This window comes from Elaeis guineensis, chromosome 4 (genome assembly GCF_000442705.2).
Source record: "Elaeis guineensis isolate ETL-2024a chromosome 4, EG11, whole genome shotgun sequence".
NCBI lineage: Eukaryota > Viridiplantae > Streptophyta > Magnoliopsida > Arecales > Arecaceae > Elaeis > Elaeis guineensis.
In genome coordinates, this window is record NC_025996.2 from 12,570,076 (window position 1) to 12,591,005 (window position 20,930).

The following is a 20,930-nucleotide window of genomic DNA, read 5'->3' on the forward strand; positions in this document are numbered from 1 at the left end:
GGCACGAACAGTAGTGGCAAGGCAGGGTTGTGGCCGGTGTGGCACAGACGACTACAACGGGTGGGCGTGGATGGCCGCGCCTGGGCCTCTCGAGGGGAGAGAAAGGTGGCTATAGCGGTGGGGCAGAATGGGAGTAGGGCCAAGGGGACGATACAGAGGAGCGACAGCCGGACGTAGGTGCCACTGGTGGCGCACAGGAGGGGGATGGGTATGGATCGGCCATTGACAGGGAAAGATAGGGGATCGATCCGGGGGGTGGGAGGAAGAAAGTTAGAAATGAGGAGAAAAAAATAAATAAAAAAAAGAGTTAAATAATAAAATATTAATATTTATTAATAATAATATATTATTTAATTAATAATAAATTATTATTATTATTTGATTAATAATATTATTTTGAAATATATTTATCACTAAAAATCATATAATGACCTCTCTATTTTGACCCACAGTACAGGAAGAGTCGACCCATATCTCATCTCCTAGCATAGCGATTGTCCCATGGATCATTTTTTTTACGTGCCAGCCCAAAAAGATATGCCAATGCCTTTTTTTTCAAAAGAAGATGATCTATGGATCGCTTCTAAGATTCAAGAGTCAACCTCTGATGTACGAAAGGTAGTTTTCTTATATTTTTTATCTTTGAATAAAATTTTTGATTCAAATAAAATTTCTGTTCTCCATTCTTTTGTATTTTAAAGTAATATTTTTATTTATTATATAATTATTTTAAAAATAATATATATTTTGTTATTATAGAAAATTTTATTTTAGTGATAAATATATTTATTTATTTTTAATGAAATATATTTATTGATTTTTAATAAAATATATCTATTAATTTTTAGCGATAAATATATTTTAAAATAATATTATTAATCAAATAATAATATTTTATTATTAATCAAATAATAATATTATATTATTCATCAAATAATAATATTTTATTATTAATCAAATAATAATATTTTATTATTAATCAAATAATAATATTTTATTATTAATCTTTTTTTATTTTTTTCCTCATTTCTCCTTTTTTTTTTCCTCCTACCCCCGGTCGATCCTCCGCCTTCCTTTGCCGATGGCCAAAACCCGCACCCACCCCCCTCCGGCACACCACCCGCGGCATCTCCGCTTAGCCGCCGCTCCTCTGTACCATCCCCCAGGCCCCACATCCATTCTGCCCCACCATCATGGCCGCCTCCCTCTCCTCTTGTGAGGCCCAGATCACAGTCGTCTGCGCCGCATCCGCCATCCACCTCTAGCTCCGCATGACCAACACCCCTCTCCTTCCCCTCGGGCCCTAGCGAACCCGCATCTCGTGCGACCACCCCCCCCTTTCCCTTCAACTCGTGCCCTTCCATCCTCTATCCACACCCTTTGGTACAATGGAGCAGAAAAAAATAAATTTGAGGAAAAAAAAAAGAAAAGTGAAATCGCACATTAAAATTGTGATTTCATCATGAAATTGCATTTCTAACATGTAATTTTATTTTTTAATTTATATTTTAAAATATCGATCATGAGGTGCCATCTCAGCTTGAAATCACATGTTCAAGTCCAAATTTTAAGTCCGAAATTATATGTTCATCTTGCGATTTCGTCGGATTGGATCCCACTCAGCTAAATTATTGTATTTTGAGAAATAAGTTAGAAAAATGGATAGGTTTGGAAATGAGTATTAAAAAAATAATATTTTAAAAAAAAAATCTAAAAACTTTTGGCCGCTCATCCTCCACGTGTTTAGGCTTTGTTTTCTTTTGGATATCAATTTTAGGCTAGAATTTAGCCACGAGTTTCGGATATCACTCCTGGCCCATTCTTGTGGTAGGTCCCGCCCGAAGTTCATGATTATCTTCCCGCTTAGCATCATTTCTACACGCTTTCGGGAAGGGTCCTTCGGTCAACGTGGCAGCGTTAATTCCTTGTAGAAGTGGCCACTTTCAGATCAGCCAAATCGTCCCAGAAAACTGAGTGGAGGTGGTATTGGTCTGGGATATATACCTTGAAGAACTCAAAATACTGGTCCCCCCGTTCAAATATTTTAGACCATTCTCTTTAGGAGATTAGAGAAGTTTCACAATGACTAGAGTAATAGACTTGGATGCACTCTTGGACATGTTGGTTATTGGAGGAAAAAAAAAAATGAAAAAAATGAAAAATAATTAATATGAAGAAAAGAAAGAAAAAGCAAGAACTTTTCTCTTGTTTGTTCGGCTGATATGGAAAATTCAGCATAAGTGTTGCGATATGAATTGGTTACTCTAATCCACTTGCTCGTTGATCTTTCTCTCAAAGATCATCAAAATCACTGCCCAAAAAATTGACCCTTGCTTTCCTTCCTGTCCTCCTCTCAGTTTGTTTTATTTTATTTTTTTTGTCAAATGTTGGACAGGAAAATTCCTATTTTCCCTCTCTGTCATTTTCATAGCAATTAAAGATCCAGATTGTAACACCCCAGCCCATTTGGGCCCAGAATCAGCCCACATCCCATACAAAAAAAAAAAAGGGGAGGCAACGAAGAAGAGTCCCGCTGGGAGTCTTCTTCCGCTCAAATATATCGGAAGAGAAGCTGAATCCGAGGGGATTCGACCTCCCCTCCACCTTATAAAAATCCCTCTCCTTTCCTCTAAGGTTGGCCACGACGAGCACCAGATTTCTCCTTTTATTTTTCTCGAATTTTTTCGTTAAAGCTGCAGATGCCATCATCGTGTTCATCTCAAATACTCGCCAGAGACCTCACCGGAGTCGGAGGTAAGCCCCTCTCCTCTTTCCTCTCTTCCTTCCCATCCTTTCCATGGCTTCATGCATCCTCGCCGGCCTTCGGGATCGTCGAAAAATCCATGAAAAGAGTGAATCCTGTTTTGCTCTGTTTCGATCGGACCCTTTCCTCTCTTTTCCGGCCACCGACACCGTCGGTTGCGGCGTCTCATCCCTATGATAGGACCCTCATCCCTCTATCCCTCTTCCTTGAAGGTCTTGGCCACCGATGACCGGCCAATGATTGAAAAATAAAAAGAAAAGGGACGGATCTCCTGTTTTTTAAATCTTTTAAATCTCCTGCCGGCTGAACCTCATCGCTGGCCATCCTTTGCTCTACCGCCGCTTCCACCTACTGCCGGACCTCCGGCAAAGCCGTCGCCCTCGCCGGAGCCAAGCTGGAGCCCCTCGTCCGTCCCCTGTTTCGGCCCAAGGGAGGCCGTGGGAAGAAAAGGAAAAAGAAAGAAGAAAGAAGAAGAAAGAAGGAAAAGAAAAAGAAAAAAGAAAAGAAAAAAAAATAAAAAGAAGAAAGAGAAAAATAAAAATAAAATAAAATAAAAAAAGAAAAGAGAGAAATTTTTTCTCTCTCCTTTCTCTCTCTTTCCTCTCTCCTCTCTCTACATTCTCTCTATATTTTCTCTCTCTAGATTCTCTCACTAGACCTTTCTCTCTTTATGGATTTTATCTCTCTAGTATCTTTCTCTCTCTGATTTCATCACGAATCCTAGGATAAAATTGATATGAAAATATGATGATCTGAGATTGCTCCAAAATTCGTGCAGTAGATTAGATTCTGATCTGATCTTTATTCGAAATTGATAACATCAATCATGGTTAATCTATATTGAGTCACCCTGATATGATCTTTGATGATCTCGATCATGATTGTCTCGTTTGAAGGATACAAAAATTTTCTCTCTCTATTTTCTCTCTCTACTTTTTTTCTCTAAAATTTTCTCTCTTTTCATGGATTTTCTCTCTCTAAAAGTCTTATGGATCAGTGGAGGATCCAGATACTTAGACAAATCCTAATTTTGGTTAATCCTAAGAGAGATCCTAGATTTATGTTATTAGGATTGATTATCGATAATTTTCTCCATATATGATTTTTATATTTGATCAGGGTCATGAAGAGATATGATTGTCTGCATAAAATATCGAGTGAAATATTTTGTTAAAGAAATTTATAAATTAAAGAAGAACATTGATTTCTGTACTTGGATCAATCATCGGTAAAGATAAGAATTCCTGTACATGATCACCATTATATATATGCTATTTTACTGTTGATCTTGCATTATTAGTTTTGCATCGTCGGATTTGAGATCGATAAATTTATTATATCTGAGATATTATTATTTGATTTTGAGCATGAGTATGTTATGTCAATATATATGTATCAGAGATTGATGGCATGATTATATGGATATGACATATCTGAATTGATCATAATGCAAGACAGAATTGATTTGATGAAATCAACACATAATGATTAAATGAAAAGAAAGAGATATATGGTATGGACTAGTCTTGTCATGTGGAACAGCCGGCTAGGAGCTTATGCCTGGGATAGTCCGTCAGGAGCTTATGCTTGGGACAGCCCCCACTGGCTTACAGGTGGATCAGCCGGCCAGGAGTTCATGCCTGGGACAGCCCGCCAGGAGCTTATGCCTGGGACAGCCTCTCACGGGCTGTCGTACGTGGGACAGCCGGCCAGGAGCTCATCCTGGGATAGCCTTGAAAGGCTTTTATGTGGAAATTGATTCGGATGATGACTGAGGTATAGACTTGGATAGTCCAGAGCTAGAAAGAAAAGGTTAAAAATCATGTGATTATGAAAAGAGAAATAAAAGATAAAACATGAAATAATTGTTGAATAAAAGTATTTTACCTGTTAACATATGATGATGCTTCTATTTTAACAAGACAGAAAATTTATGAATGTTTGCATTATTCTGGACATTGAACATGAAATTTTATATTTTATTGCTTATCCTTATTTTTAGACTATATTACTATATCAGTGTGATATAAGAATTCTTACTGGGTTGTAAAGCTCATACCCCTTCATCTTTTTTTTCTTCTCAGAGTTACAGGATGCTTATGATTGGCTATGGCTTGGATTTATGGGTAAGCAGAAGGATAAATAGAGTGTCATAGTATCTTATCAGAGAATTGAAAAAATTTAAATTATAATTATGCAAAATTTTATAAATTATTATTGAAATTAATTGTTATGGATGTTAAGGTTGTAATGTTTTATTTTGGCCTTGCATATTCTTTAGGACTTGCTCTAAGGAGTGTGCAGCCATCACGTATCCGACCCGGGTGTTGGGTTTGGGGCGTGATAGAATGGTATCAGAGCCTAGGTAATGATCATTTGAAAACTATAATACAAGTGATTAGGATATGACAAAGTGGTATCAGAGCTTAGGTTTAAGATCATCAGAGATATGAAGAGATATTAAAATTTTATGTAAGATCAATAGGATGTGACAAAGTGGTATCAGAGCTCATGTTATGATCATTAAGGATTATAATATAAGTGATTTAAATATTACAGAGTAATAACAGAGTTTAGGTTATGATCATTGGGGATTATGATATAAGTGATTAGGATTTGATAAAATGATATTAGAGCTTAAGTTTAAGTCACTAGGGATTATGAAATGATATCAAAACTTTATGCATGATCAATAGGATGTGATAGGGTGATATCAGAGAATATGATAGAACAGTATTAGAGCTCAGGTTTAAGGTCACTAAGGATTGTCATATAAGTGATATCAAAATTTTGGGATTATAATCAATAGAGTATGATTGATAATATCAGAGTTTAAGATTATGATCATTAAAGGTATGATAGAATGATATAAGAGTTTAGGTTATGATCACTAGAAAATATGATTTAAGTGATATTTAAATTTAAGGTTATAATTATTCAGAATTATAATTTTAGTGATATCTGAACTTAGGTTATGATCATGAGGAACATGATAGATATAAAAGAGAAGATTCAGTAATTAGATTTCGAATCAATAGATATTAAGATGAAATTTATGCATAAGTGGCATATGATGTCCATAATAAAATTGATGAGTTATATCTTGGATTTCAATTAGTAGGGTGGCCTGAATATAAGAAGAGTTGACCCTGGAAGGAAGTGGGAGGTATTGATATGTTATATTGAGTATACTTGATGATTTTGGAATGCTAAACTTATATGGATGGAAATCATGATAACTTTTCTGATTTTGATGTTAATTATCTGAGTATTACAAATTTTAAATTTATCAGAAGGAAGTTAGGATATGGTCAAAGAAGAAATTTCATCATATGAGAGAGAAATATTTTTGAGCATTGAACCTATAAGAGAATCATATATGAAACTCAATCTTAGATGAAAAAAATATACTTAAATTTTATTATGAGAATATGAGATACACATCTTGGTAAAATCTTTGGGTACTCAAAATATCATATTCTGAATGTAATTTTTTGATCTTTCAAGTTGCATTGAATTTCAAGTCAAAAGCTTACTTTTCTAAGTGGATCAAAAATATTTTGATATTATTGTTAAATTAAAGAAGAAAATTTATTTTATCAGAGTATGATATACAGGTTATGATGAAATTTTTAATAATTCATATTACTATCTTTGGATTAATTTTTTTTAATTTTTCTTGTGATTGTTAAAGATGGTGAAGTGTATTAATTATTCAAGTCAAAGTTTAGATTTTTTAAATTGAACTAAGACATCTTGCTAGTGTTAAATTTTGAATGACTTATACAAGGGATAAGATTTTATATGGATTTATTGATTAATATTAAGGGTTGTGATGAAGGGAGCTTTATAAGAAATAATCAAGTTGATTCTACTTATAAAGATGTTGGCTTGAGTTCTTTTAGTTTGTCAAATTAGAATTAATTCTTTTAAAAAGGAAGATTGATTTAGAAATTATCTAAATGATTGTAAGGTAAATCTAAGATTAACTCCAATTGATTCTAGACATGTTGGATTCTTGAAGAGTGATGAAACTTATGCAATGATTTCAAACATAGGAAGTGGATCAAGATTTAATTTTTATATGCTATATCCAAAGGTAGTAAAGATAAAGAAACTTAAAATTTTGACCTAAGTCTTATATAAAATTTGAAGGTTAGATCTATCTTGGATTGATCTAACATATAAGAATATTTTTATCTTTGATAAGACTTATATAATTTGATAAATTAAAATCAGAGTGCGCAGTAAAAGTGTGGTAGATTAAATTGATTAAAAATATTAATCTTTTGATTCAAAAGATATTATGATGGAATACATTAGTTGCAAATAATGAAGGATTTTATTGATAATGAAAAGATGCTATTGATTTTGATCTAATCTAATCATAGCCGGATAATTTTTATCAGTAGGTTATTTTATTACAAATAATGCCAAGAACCTTAGACATCTCAAATTTATTATTAACAGCTTGATAATTCTAATATTAGTTCAAACTTAGAATGTTCTGACATAGATCTCATATTTTTTTTCAAATTTAATATTGTTACTCGAACTGATATAGAAGATTGAGATTTTTTTAAGATGAGAGTCTACATATAAAATTTGTTGGAAGGTCAAGAGAAGAAAGAAATCGATGATTGTGAAGAGTGCCCGATGTTTGACCTTTATTTATTTTTCTATCAAGGGTAGTCTGAGATAATTATGAATTTCGAGTGAGAATGTATTAGACAAATAACGGTGATATATTAATACAAGTCTAAAATGTTACAGTTCTTCAAAAAATTGAGAAATCAATAAGAAGGGATGAGTTTGAGATTTAAATAATTTTTGTTATAACAAGATCATGAGAAATAAATAATATATAAGACATTATTGAAAGCGTGAGAATGACATGATACATGTATATATATATATATATATATATATTTTTTAGAATATATCTCAAATAACATAAGTTAATTTCAAGAATGAAATTATTTGAAGGGGGGAGAATGTAACACCCTGGTCCATTTGGGCCCAGAATCAGCCCACATCCCATACAAAAAAAAAAAAAACAGGGGAGGCAACGAAGAAGAGTCCCGCTAGGAGTCTTCTTCCGCTCAAATACATCGGAAGAGAAGTTGAATCCGAGGGGGATTCGACCTCCCCTCCATCCTATAAAAACCCTTCTCCTTTCCTCTAAGGTTGGCCACGATGAGCACCGGATTTCTCCTTTTATTTTTCTCAAATTTTTTCGTTGAAGCCGCGGATGTCATCATCGTGTTCATCTTAAATACTCGTCGGAGACCTCACCGGAATCGGAGATAAGCCCTTCTCCTCTTTCCTCTCTTCCTTCCCATCCTTTCCATGGCTTCATACACCCTTGCCGGCCTTCGGGATCGTCGGAAAATCCATTAAAAGGATGAATCCTGTTTTGCTCTGTTTCGGCCGGATCTTTTCCTCTCTTTTTCGGCCACCGACGCCGTCGATTGCGGCGTCTCATCCCTGGATAGGACCCTCATCCCTCTATCTCTCTTCCTGGAAGGTCTTGGCCGCTGGTGACCGGCCAATGATCGGAAAATAAAAAGAAAAGGAGCGGATCTCCTATTTTTCAAATCCTTTAAATCTCCTGCCGGCCGAACCTCATCGCCGGCCATCCTTTGCTCCACCGCCACCTCCACCTGCTGCCGGACCTCTGACGAAGCCATCGCCCTCGCCGTAGCCAAGCTGGAGCCCCTCGTCTGTCCCCTGTTTCGGCCCAAGGGAGGCCGTGGGAAGAAAAGGAAAAAGAAAGAAGAAGAAAGAAGGAAAAGAAAAAAGAAAAAAAAAAATAAAAATAAAAATAAAAAGAAGAAAGAGAAAAATAAAAAAAAAATAAAAAAAAAAATTTTCTCTCTCTTTTCTCTCTCCTCTCTCCACATTCTCTCTACATTTTCTCTCTCTAGATTCTCTCTCTTTATGGATTTTATCTCTCTAGTGTCTTTCTCTCTCTGATTTCATCACGAATCCTAGGATAAAATTGATATGAAAATATGATGACTTGAGGTTGCTTCGAAATTCATGCAGTAAATTAGATTCTGATCTGATCTTTATTCGAAATTGATAACATCAATCATAGTTAATCCATATTGAGTCACCCTGATATGATCTTTGATGATCTCGATCATGATTATCTCATCTGAAGGATATAAAATTTTCTCTCTCTCTCTACTTTCTCTCTCTAAAATTTTCTCTCTCTTCATGAATTTTCTCTCTCTAAAAGTCTTATGGATCAGTGAAGGATCCAGATACTTAGACAAATCCTAATTTTGGTTAATCCTAAGAGAGATCCTAGATTTATGTTATTATGATTGATTATCGGTAATTTTCTCCATATATGATTTTTATATTTGATCAAGGTCATGAAGAGATACGATTGTCTGCATAAGATATCGAGTGAAATATTTTGTTAAAGAAATTCATAAATTAAAGAAGAACATTGATTTTTATGCTTGGATCAGTCATCGGTAAAGGTAAGAATCCCTGTACATGATCATCATTATATATATGCTATTTTACTGTTGGTCTTGCATTATTGGTTTTGCATCATCGGATTTGAGATCGATGAATTTATTATATCTGAGATATTGTTATTTGATTTTGAGCATGAGTATGTTATGTCAATATATATGTATCAGAGATTGATGGCATGATTATATGGATATGACATATCTGAATTGATCATAATGCAAGACAGAATTGATTTGATGAAATCAACACATAATGATTAAATGAAAAGAAAGAGATATATGGTATGGACTAGTCTTGTCATATGGAACAGCCGTCCAGGAGCTTATTCTGGGACAGTCTGCCAGGAGCTTATGCCTGAGACAGCCCCCACTGGCTTACAGGTGGATCAGCCGGCTAGGAGTTCATGCCTGGGACAGCCCGTCAGGAGCTTATGCCTGGGACAGCCTCTCACGGGCTTTCGTACGTGGGACAGCCGGTCAGGAGCTCATCCTGGGACAGCCTTGAAAGGTTTTTATGTGAAATTAATTCGGATGATGACTAAGGTATAGATTTGGATAGTCCAGAGCCAGAAAGAAAAGGTTAAAAATCATGTGATTATGAAAAGAGAAATGAAAGATAAGACATGAAATAATTGTTGAATAAAAATGTTTTACCTGTTAACATATGATGATGCTTCTATTTTAACAAGACAGAAAATTTATGAATATTTGCATTATTTGGACATTGAACATGAGATTTTATATTTTATTACTTATTCTTATTTTAGATTATATTACTATATCAATGTGATATGAAATTCTTACTGAGCTGTAAAACTCACATCCTTTCATCTTTCTTTTTCTTCTCAGAGTTATAGGATGCTTATGATTGACTATGGTTTGGATTTACGGGTGAGTAGAAGGATAAATAGAGTGTCATAGTATCTGATCAAAAATTGAAGAAATTTAAATTATAATTATGTAAATTTTATAAATTATTATTAAAATTAATTATTATAATATTAAAATTATAATATTTTATTTTAATTTGTATATTTTTTAAAATTTGTTTTAAAAAAGTACAGTTATCTCGTATTCGATTCGGATATTGGATGCGAACCTAACACAGATAAAATCATGGTTGGTTCCTCGCACGAGAAAACATGCAGGCGTAATGGTACAAAGTTTAGTGCGTTGGTCAGGTTGCCCTCTAGTTTTTGGATATTTGGGCCTGATAGGAACTAAGCTACTTTCAGTGACATCAGTAGCTGGGTTAGGTGGGGGAGGTAGAATAGTTCAGCCAGTACCACCTACTCATGGGTATCTGGGAGATAGCAAAGGCGATTCTAAAGGACTTGCGGATCTTCAGCAAATAGTACTGCAGGTTGGATGGTGCGAATGTGATGGTCATTCCATCCATATATTATAAAAGATTTGTCAACAATATCTAGTTAACTTCTGAGTATTTTGTGCTGCACTAAAGTGAGATGAGACACCCAGCACATCAACAAAAAAACAAAAAACATCCGTAGTAGACAAAGACTGTATAGACGTTGAACATATTGAAAGCCTTCACCATCTGCTTATTGTAGCTTCACATATTATAGCTCCTGAGGCATGCCCCATGGTTCAACCGAAATAAAACGTTCTCCACATCCGATTCTCTCTTGGCTTGATTCTTGGCAAAGGGAACCATATCTCATGAACAATACTAGGGCAACTCAAATCTCAGAGTGAAAAGTTACTCAGCTCTTCTGTCACCCATTTGTTGGTCATTTCACTGGCACTTCATAGCATGCCAGGTTAGGCTAACTGGCAATACTTTTCAGAACTCACAGTGTAACCTTTTTTTTTTTATTTTTGCGTAATTTTTTTTATGTTACTGAAGCATCATCCATAATTTATAGCATATGTAGGAGGGCAGAGGTACAAGCTGCCAGGAATCAGTGTGACCTTTGCCACTTAAAAAAGGTTCATCCAGCTGGCTTCCTACATTTGCCAACCAGCTGGCTCCATCAGTTTCCTTGTCACTGTACGACGTACAACCTACCAACTGTTGCCACAGAAGGACCAATCTTGATTCAGAGAAGACGCCCGTACCAGTTGAGATAGCCAGGCCCAGATGGATTCTTTCAGGGTACCCCACCCAAAGCACAAAAAGAATCACCATGTATGCTTGAAACAAGTGAGGATGAGGATAGGCCACCAGACCAAACCTGACCGGATCAAGCTTCACCAGGTGGAGTCTCTGGAAACTCAAAAAAGCACACCTCATCTAGAAAGTACTCGTGAGCTACCATCATAAAAAGAAGCACAAAATACAAGCATGAACGCAGAGAGGGTAAACCAGCTGCACAATTATATCCAATCAAGAGTATATACAGAAGCTTGTAAAAGAAGATTGAATAAAAGCAAGATAATCATCACTCAAGTACAAACTTAAAACATGGATTTGTTGAGTCATTGATTGATTGTAGATAACCATCGAAACAAACAAAGACAAAAGGAAACTGGTGGAAGCATGCTATACACAAAGTTTGCATGGAATGAGGGATTCAATCTCGTGTGTTTGTTGTGTTTCTTGCTGCGAGGATGGAACAATGAGTACACAAAGTTTGCATGGAATGAGGGATTCAATCTCTCGTGTGTTTGTTGTGTTTCTTGCTGCGAGGATGGAACAATGAGCAAAGCCAAAACCAGAAGCCCTTCCTCTCAGCTGGTCGAGAATTGCCACCCTCTGCAGCAACTAAATCAGCCATGTACTGAACAACTGCCTGTTTAACATACAGATATGTCAGGAAACGGGACTCAATCAGCTATTGAAGCACTTACCTGGAACAAAATGATAGAGATCAATTTGCACAAACCTGAGCTCCTAACTTGACCACTTGTCTTGGAGGCACTTCCAATGGAGTCTCATCTGCATGGAACGCTCTTAGCTTGGACAATAATCGGAAAGACTCGGGTAATATTCTTATCTGGTTGTTGCTTATGTCCAGTTCTTCCAGCATCTCAAGATTTCCAATGGACCTCGGCAATGCTCTCAAGTCTGCGAAATTTCTTCCCACATCCAGCTTCACAAGACTAGTGACAAAGCACAGGCTCTCAGGTATTGATTCAAGCTCATTGAAGCTAACATCAAGTTCTTTCAACTTGCAAAGTGAAGCCATTGTGGTAGGCAACCCTTTGATCCTGTTGTAATGCAATGTCAGAACTTCTAAGCATTCCAGCTTCCCAATCGCTTCAGGAAGTGCTTTTAGTTGATTGAAATCCAACCTGAGCTCGACTAGAGAAGTACATGATCCGATGGTGTAAGGAAGCTCTTCAAGCTCATTTGTTTCAATGTTCAATCTTCTCAATTTTGTTAGATTCCCTAACGTCTCTGGCAGGACAGAAAACTGATTGGAACTCAAGTCTAAGTTCACTAGACTTGTGAGATTCCCAAATGAAGCAGGCAGAGATTTCAACCGGTTCGCATGCAGGTCGAGATCAACTAGATTGGATAGTTCTCCAAAAGAGTCAGGTAGATTTATTAGCTGGTTCGAGTGGATGTCAAGCTTCGTTAAGAACCTTAGGCTACCAATTGTTGACGGGAGTGCCATGATTCGGTTCTCAGATAAATCCAGCTCAGTGACGTCCTCTAACTTCCCAAGCGACAGCGGAAGCCACTCAATTTGGTCCATCAACCTACCCCGAAGGTCAAGAATCCCGGTTCCATTTTTCGCTTTAGTCTCAATCAAGCTTGCCACTTGGATGAGACTTAATTTATCTGCATCACCACCTGTTAGCATTTATAAAAAAGACTCCTGTAAGAACACGATAGAGATTTCCAACTTCCAATACAATATTCTAGCATTACATGAACGATAAAATAAAATAGCATTTGTTTTCAGTTGATTACTGCCCCAGACTCGACCTTTCTTTGAAGCTAAATGTGACTAACAAAAGAAAAAACATCCCATTAACTATTTATATCATCAATATCAGCTAATCATACTGATGAAGCCTTGGCCTAACCAAGAACAAGGCTGATGGATAATGTCAGCAATCACTAATGGTAGAGACCTACCCAGCAAAAAACAGCCCATAAACTATATAAAAGACCTTGATAATTAAATATCTCTGTTGTCATTCAAGTTCTTGTAACAATGAATTTTGAAAGAGATATAGCTAATGTGAAACAAGAAATTAGTGAGCCCTAAGTATTTGCAGAGGTCCTGGGACATGAAAGTTAAGTTTCAGGAAAGAAAAAAATTACCTTTTCCTATGTTCCGATAAAACTCCCCCATACAATCTTTGAAGTGTTAAACAATTGAGCGATGAAATAGTTAATTGATACCACAATGGAATACTAAAGAACAAGAATTGGATCTTGGAACAGGACATGCTCTTTAATCCAGGACTGACTCCGTTAACTGCTTTAAAATTCACTATCAACAACCACACTGATTAAGTCTTCAACTTATCCAACAAAACAGCCAATGAATCACATCAACAATTACTAGTTCTTGATGTCTACACCGCAACAAACAAACCATAAACATTATACAAATATAATAGAATAAATAGAAGAAGTGACATGTCCACATTACATTGACTTTCAAGTTCTTCAACCAATGGATTGTGCCAAAATGGAGTTAATTATACACGACATTTAAAAAATGAGGAAAGAAATGTTCGATTAGGCAGTACTACATGAAAACTATCTTATGCGAAAGAAAATTGTGAGGATCTGTGTGGACATGTATTTAGTCCCACATCGATTATTTGCAAGAAGGATCTTGGATACTTATATAGGACCAACGAACCCAAATAATACCTTCCGGCTAATCTTTTTGATAAGGCCATGGGTTTTTACAAATGATATCAGAGTCGATTCAACCTATAATCTATATAACCTAGGGGATATTGCAGCATGGGTTCATTGGAGCTGACTACTGATCAATCATAGTGTTTATAAATGGATTTGGATCCTTAGCTTGGCAAGAATGCCAGAGCTTAAATGTAAGGAGCATGTGAGCTTTCACACGGGTGTCTATCTAATTGCATATCGGTTATTGGAAAATCTTAGGCATTTATACAGAGCCAAAGAATCCAAGTAATTTCTTCTGACTAGCCATTCTGGGTGAAGTCTTGCGTTGTTAAAAAATATTTAATTCCCTGTGTTCTAATGTGTCAACAAGGCCAGTATTCTACCCTATCTTTAAGATGTTCAAAGACTTGTGTTCCGGAAACAAGACATGCCATTTTGTCCAAAACCCAATCTATCACCCCATCCAGTTATTCCATAACATTTGTTTCAAGACACATGAGAAGCGAAGAAACAAAGCCAATGAAAGAATCTGAAGAGAATCAGCCGAGAAGATCTGATAGGTAAAGAAGAAATCACAGACAAAACTCCAACAGAAAACCTGGAAGTTTGCACCTGGGTTTTTATTGCTACGGCTTAATCCAAATGGTGATCCTCGAAATTCACAAAAACCAACTTTAACATCCAATAATCCCACATGAAGATCAAAAACTCGACAAAAGAGTAAAAGAACAAACTTTCCATGAAAGAGAAAAGAATTAAAAGGAATTGCAGTCTGACCTGAAGAGGGGATCTCAGATTTCAAAGGGGAAATACTGGGAACATTTAACAGTCCTTTCGGGGCATCCAACTCCCCCTTGTGCTCATCCTTGTCCTCCTTGACCAAACCCGCACCAATCCTCGGGAGGATCATACCAAAAGCAGCATTTTTCCCCTCCTTTTCATTGCCTTCGTCACTGTCCTCAGAGGAGACCAGCTTGGAGGCCCTCTGGATTAGCTCGTCGAACACCTGGAACCTCCTGTCGAGCTCGACCACGTACAGGGCCTCCCTCCTCTGCTCTTGGCTCTGGAGCTGGATCATGTTCTTCTTCACCTCCTGCAGCACAAAGAACAGCTCTTCGGGCATGCCCGGGGATTTCTCCATCCTGTCCACCTCCTGCATCCTGAGCTCCTCCTCGGCGGTTGAGCTCTTGATCACGGCCATGGCTGCCTCCACCTCATCTATGGAGGGCCTTGGGGGCAGGGACCTGTACACCCTCATGATCTCCTCCACGGCGTCCACAACCGCCGGGGAGATTGGCTTGGGTGGAATTCCCATGGCTACTGAGAGGGGGAGAGAGAGAGAGAGAAGGGCTATGTGCCTTGTATGCGTGAGTTTAAGGGAGGTGATACCAACGGAGGTGATGATTGGAAGAAGGTTAAAGGGCCGCCAACACATGGGCCCATGGTTTTTGGAATACTGCTCATGTATCCAGTGATCTAAGTGCGTGGGAAAATTCTTTGCGCCTCGAAATATACGGTGCATCCTTTACTTCAACCAAAAAACAAAAATTCCTGCAGGGAAGACTGCGTGTAGCCTTCTTTTTGGGCTGCATATCCTATTGGATCCATCTTAAAATGGAAGCCAAGGAATTAAAACAAAAGATACTCCTTCCACTAATAGAGTTCGTTCGTCTCATGACCAAACAAATACGAAACATATGAGGTGTCATGCGTGAAATTATCTGTCCGTATCTCTTTCTTCTTTCTCATCAGGCTATCATTCTTTCTGCATTCATTAGTTAAACCTTCCTCCTCTCGAGTCCTTTTCTCTTTATATGAATTTTTTTCTTCCAATAAATATGAACTATGTTATCAATACATAATACATAGTTAAAAAAAAAATATTTAACAAATTAATCATCTGATAATTTATATTCATCTCTAAATAAATTAATATATAAATTTTAAAATATTATACTCATCAATATACAATACATATTCAGATATCCAAATGATATACATACAATAGATTTTGGAAGTATATTTTGAGCTTATATGATACACATCCAAAAGTAATTAATACACATCTTTTTATAAATTGATACATATTTAATTAAATTGATAGTTTCTGAAATACTTTATCACCAATATATAGTACATGTCCATAGATACTTGATGAGTTTATGATACGATATTCTTTGATCTTCTTTGATACATCTCTAGCAACATTTATTTAATACATATTTTTATGCAAATTAATATATAATTTTTAAAATATAGTATTCACTAATATACAATCCATAGCTATATGAGATGCATTTGGGATAGATGTTTTTTTTAGAAAAAAGATTTGGAGGAAAAAGAGATTTGAAATAGATAAAAACCTCGTGAATGAATAGAGAGAGAAGGATGCCTTAATGATGAAGATGAGAGGCATAGGGATAGATAGCCTCATGGATGATATTTCATATATATTCTTCTTTATTTTTTTAAGTCATGGGATGGACGGACTTCGTTAGTTAGAGGAGTTCTATCCCATTTTTGACTCTTCAGTTTCTACTTTAATATAGATATGATAGGATATATGATAAAAAAAAAAAAAAACAAAGACCGCTTCACACAATCTCCTCTAATTGTTCCAAAGAACTCATCTCTTATCTTTTCTTTATCCTAAACTTAATCACCTTTATTATTTAATAAAAAGTAAACGTTTCTTTTCTGAGATGAAAACTAATTGATACCTTAATAGCATCATTGTTGCATTTTTCAGATACCCATTCAGCGTTTTCGTATTAGTTTACCTAAAGGGCGAAATGAGAGGAAGAGTTGGGGGAGAATCCAGAGGCTCTCCATGAACCAGGCCATTTCCTTAAGATATTCACTTGCCTTGCAAATTCTAGCATGGTCACATAACATGACAAACTAAATTATCTCTGCAATCATAGCTGCAAACATATAATGCTTGATGCATACTTCGTAGGAAGATAGGCACCCATGCGTAACAATCAGGCTTATCACACTATTAACTAAAAATATATATGTTTGAAACTTTGAATGCAATAGATATCCTATTTTTCTCATGTTCCATATCATACAGAATATTTAGGTTCATTGTAACTAAACTAAGAAAAAAAAAAAGGAAAAAGAAAGAAAAGACTTTTAAAATAAACAATTTGATTGATATGGAGTGGCAGAAGTGCATACAGAATAGAAAGTTAAGCGTCACATAGAATATGAATGGAAATAAGAAAATAAAAGTCCTAGAGATTTTAGTTTGACGCGGCTGTAGTGAATCACTGAATATTAATGCTTGGACCATGGGAGCTCGGTTGCCTATTGTCGACGAGAACAATAGAGGCAGCCGTACCAAAACGTGGAAAATAGGACGCAAATCTCTTTCTTTCAGCTGCTCAGGTATTCCATCTCGTGCGATTACAGTGGACTTCTTTTGCTCGAGGATTTATCTAATTAAAGATTAAGACATTGTAGTTATCTTTCCTGACGAAGAGTGACGTGGACATGAGCTATACAAGCAAGAAAAACTTCGTTGGAATAGCTACGAAGAGTCTTGCAAGGCCACGTAACGTAATAACCAAAGTAGCCTTGGGAATATATTGTTGTTGGCCAATTTTGGCCACCAAGTGGCTCTCAACAAGGCTGGCTTTGCCGGCTTGAAGAAATTGTTCCACCAGGCCGTTTGCCTTTATGTATGAAAAAGTGGCTATCACCAAAAAAAAGAAAAAAGTATGAAAAAGTGGCCCCCAATCCGGAATAGCTTAAAGATGGCAAAAAAAGACAGCTAGCATGACACCCATTGCCGGCCATGGGATATTTGCTGGCCCAGATTTCTGAGGCCTTCCAGAGCTCTCCATATGTACCTTTTTCTGGAACATACGATCGCTACGTGTTTATGCTTCCATCTTTTGTCCAATTTGGCTTCTAAGCTAATGCTACAATGACACAATATTAACCCTTCACTAGGTTCCAAATCACCTACATGTATGGGTCTAAGGTGGATGCGTGGTTACTGGTTAAGTAATTTTGGGGTAGTTTTCCTTTACGAAGTCACATCTTGGGCTTTGCTCTTTGCTGTAGTGGCCTTGTATAAATGGGAGGGCCCTTATATTAGGGCCCAATCCAGTTGGCTATTGTTATATGAAAGGGTCCAATATTCCAAATACAACCAAAAGTCAACACATTACTCGATGGAGTAATGCAAAGTGAAACTGAGCATCAGAGGACCACAGTGATGGTTGGTTATATTCAACATATAGGAACTTGCAATATTTTAGGAAGATTTGGGCCAATAGAGAGGAGGTTGTTCCATGGTATGCCTTCATCCTGTTTATGGTGGCTAAATTTGTGACTTTTTCTAGTACCCAGGAAGGTGAACAAACTACAGAAGAGCCCACCAACCAAAAATGAAAAATCGAAAAGAAAAAGAGAAACGGATAAAATTTAACTGCGAGGCCTGTTTGGTTGTGGAATGAAAAGGATTTATTCCGAATAACTCGATCTTTTCCTGATTCTCACCAAATAAGACAACTTTTTTAGCAGAGGAAGTCGGTAAATGGGCACATTAGGAGTTACCAAACAAAACTGTTTACTTATCCATTACATCTGATCTAGAGAAAGTTAGTCTAAAGAGAACGTTTGAATTATTCCTCTCTATTCCTCCATTTTTGCTCCCCATTTTTTCCACCCTTTCCACTTTCCAAATTGGGCAGACAAATAGGGTCTATGGTCGCTTTAATTTGTTCAGGCATAAGTTCAGAATAAAGCCTAGAACAGAGCTTGCACTAGCCAAAAAATTTCTTCAAAATGAGACAAACTGAGGATAGTTATTCCGCGGCCAAACCACGTTATCCTCAAAATGACTATTTCAAGGGGAGGTTGGAATAACATTATTACCACTTTGCTACTTTTCCGTCGTTCCCATGCCGCTCGCCAACTCTCTTCTAATTATTATCTAGAATAAGATATTTCGGCAAATGCCAGACTAGGAATAATTATCCTTATCCCGCTTCTCCTTATTTTTAAATAAATTGCGATTTAAAAGATGCACTTGGCCATCACTATTCTTGGAACTAATCGATCCTCATCATCCTCACCCGGAAGTCATGATTACGTCATTCTCATGTAATGCCGATGTGCAGTTCTGAAGACGCTTGTACAAAATTTTTGATGTGTGGATGTGAACCTATCCAAGGTCAAAAACTGTGGTCGGGCATCACTCGCTTTGCGCATCTTTCAAAACAACTTCATGCAATACTCCTTGTAGCAGATCATTATTGAAACCTTTTCTGCTGCGCTACCGTTGGAAAGAAGCTTCAACCCAACATTCGTCGGATAGAGACATAAGGAGATAATATGAAGGTTGGTGCAGCATGGGCCCATGAATTTGCACTGAGATGCATGCAAAACCTGGCCTTTTATGTTATGATCATGTGCATTGCATGTGATCTATGTTTGACATAGATCTCCATGCAGATCCGAGAGATTTGATGATCCGATGATGCAGGTCGGACATGATCTACTTTTACTTGCAAGGGCTATGTTGGGTGGATGTCTGGCTAGAACATCATTTCTCAAGACTTTTTCAGTACCACACGATGCAGCAGGAAGAAAAAAAAATAAAACAAAAACAATCAAAATACGTGGATCAACCACAAAAGGATTCATCTCCACGGAGAATGCAAACTTCACTATGAAAAAGAAATTTACAAGAGGAGATCTCACCCTCAACCCTCGTACGTTTAATTTCTCTCTCACAGAAAGTTCTCTCTCACAAAAGCTCTCTCTCTTGGAAGACCCCTCTGAACCCGTGAAGTGACCGGTGTCCGCTGTCCAGGAGCCTCCTGCTCCTTCTATCTCAGCGGCGTGGTCTCTCTCTCTTCTCTCGGGTTCCGTACGGCTCGTCCACATCAAAAAATCAGACCATCGCACCTACTGTTAACGCACAGGCCTTTAAAAGGCCTTAAACACATGTTAGAGAGGGATTAGGAGTCCTAAACAAAGCCAAATAATCCCACAGACCGTCGAATCAAGATCGGGAGCCACCCACATCGTCCGATCGTGCTCCGGTCCACGGAATAGTACCATGGACCGCGAGAAATGCCTGAAAAATGCCTAAGCGGTCCACAGACCCGACCGTGGATCGCTCGATCCACAGACCCAACCGTGGACCGCTCGATCCATGGTGGATCAGGAAAACCAAACCCAGTGGTGCCTGGGCCTAGGCCCGCTCGCCCGCGCCCGCGCCGGGGGCCTGGGCTCGGGCCACAACCCACGGGCCAGCATGTGGGCTGGGCCGCGCGCCCTGCGCATTGGCCCCGCCTGTGCCGAGCTCTGTCGCCTGCGGCCGCCGCTCCGCCGGCGGTCCTCCACCGCCTCGGATCTCGTGCAAGCTTCAAAAGCTCGTATCTCCTCCATTTGAGCTCCGTTTGGGGTGATCTTGATCTCATTGGACTCCATTTTTTATCGCGGATCTCGCTGTGGGCTCAATGTGGATCAAATTTTGAGGCATCAAATCCTAACAATCTCTACTTCGACTCGATATTCGATCTCTTTCTAACTCTGAGAGCTTCTGAATCTCCTCACCCCCATGCCATGGGGTAATCGCCTGCTGATCATAAATGGGCAAACATGGGAGTCGAGCCAGACCGCTCGATCCCATCTCCATCGTATGCTGTGCTCCTCCTGACCTAAGACCTGCTCGGGGCATCATCTTGCGGCAATAGGAATCTCACCTTGCGACGTCGCCTCTCGTCCTCCCGAGTCTCCTGTCTTGTGCCCGATGCACCTCCTGGAGCTCTACCTCACTCTAGGCTCCACCTGGCTCCTGAGGCTCCACCTTGCACTGGGCTCCCTGCAAGATAATAATGTCCTCTGCTCTCCTTCTTCC

General features: G+C 37.8%; 1 protein-coding gene across 1 annotated transcript; it reads right to left on the minus strand.

Annotated features, from left to right (window-relative positions):
• Positions 1–11,661: 11,661 nt before the first annotated feature.
• LOC105043852 (plant intracellular Ras-group-related LRR protein 5) lies at positions 11,662–15,587 on the minus strand. Its single transcript, XM_010921574.4, has 3 exons — positions 14,825–15,587; positions 12,102–13,015; positions 11,662–12,008 (listed from the first exon to the last, which is right to left on the minus strand). Exons 1-3 carry the CDS (start codon positions 15,567–15,569, stop codon positions 11,868–11,870), a joined length of 1,800 nt encoding a protein of 599 aa, XP_010919876.3. The 5' UTR covers positions 15,570–15,587; the 3' UTR covers positions 11,662–11,867.
• Positions 15,588–20,930: the final 5,343 nt, after the last annotated feature.

Coding starts and splice junctions, on each gene's coding strand:
- LOC105043852 (XM_010921574.4), bottom strand. CDS start 15,569: ATGCACCGTATATTTCGAGGCGCAAAGAATTTTCCCACGCACTTAGAT. Junction 13,016..14,824: donor ATCTGAGATCCCCTCTTCAG/GTCAGACTGCAA, acceptor AAATGCTAACAG/GTGGTGATGCAGATAAATTA. Junction 12,009..12,101: donor TGGTCAAGTTAGGAGCTCAG/GTTTGTGCAAAT, acceptor TATGTTAAACAG/GCAGTTGTTCAGTACATGGC.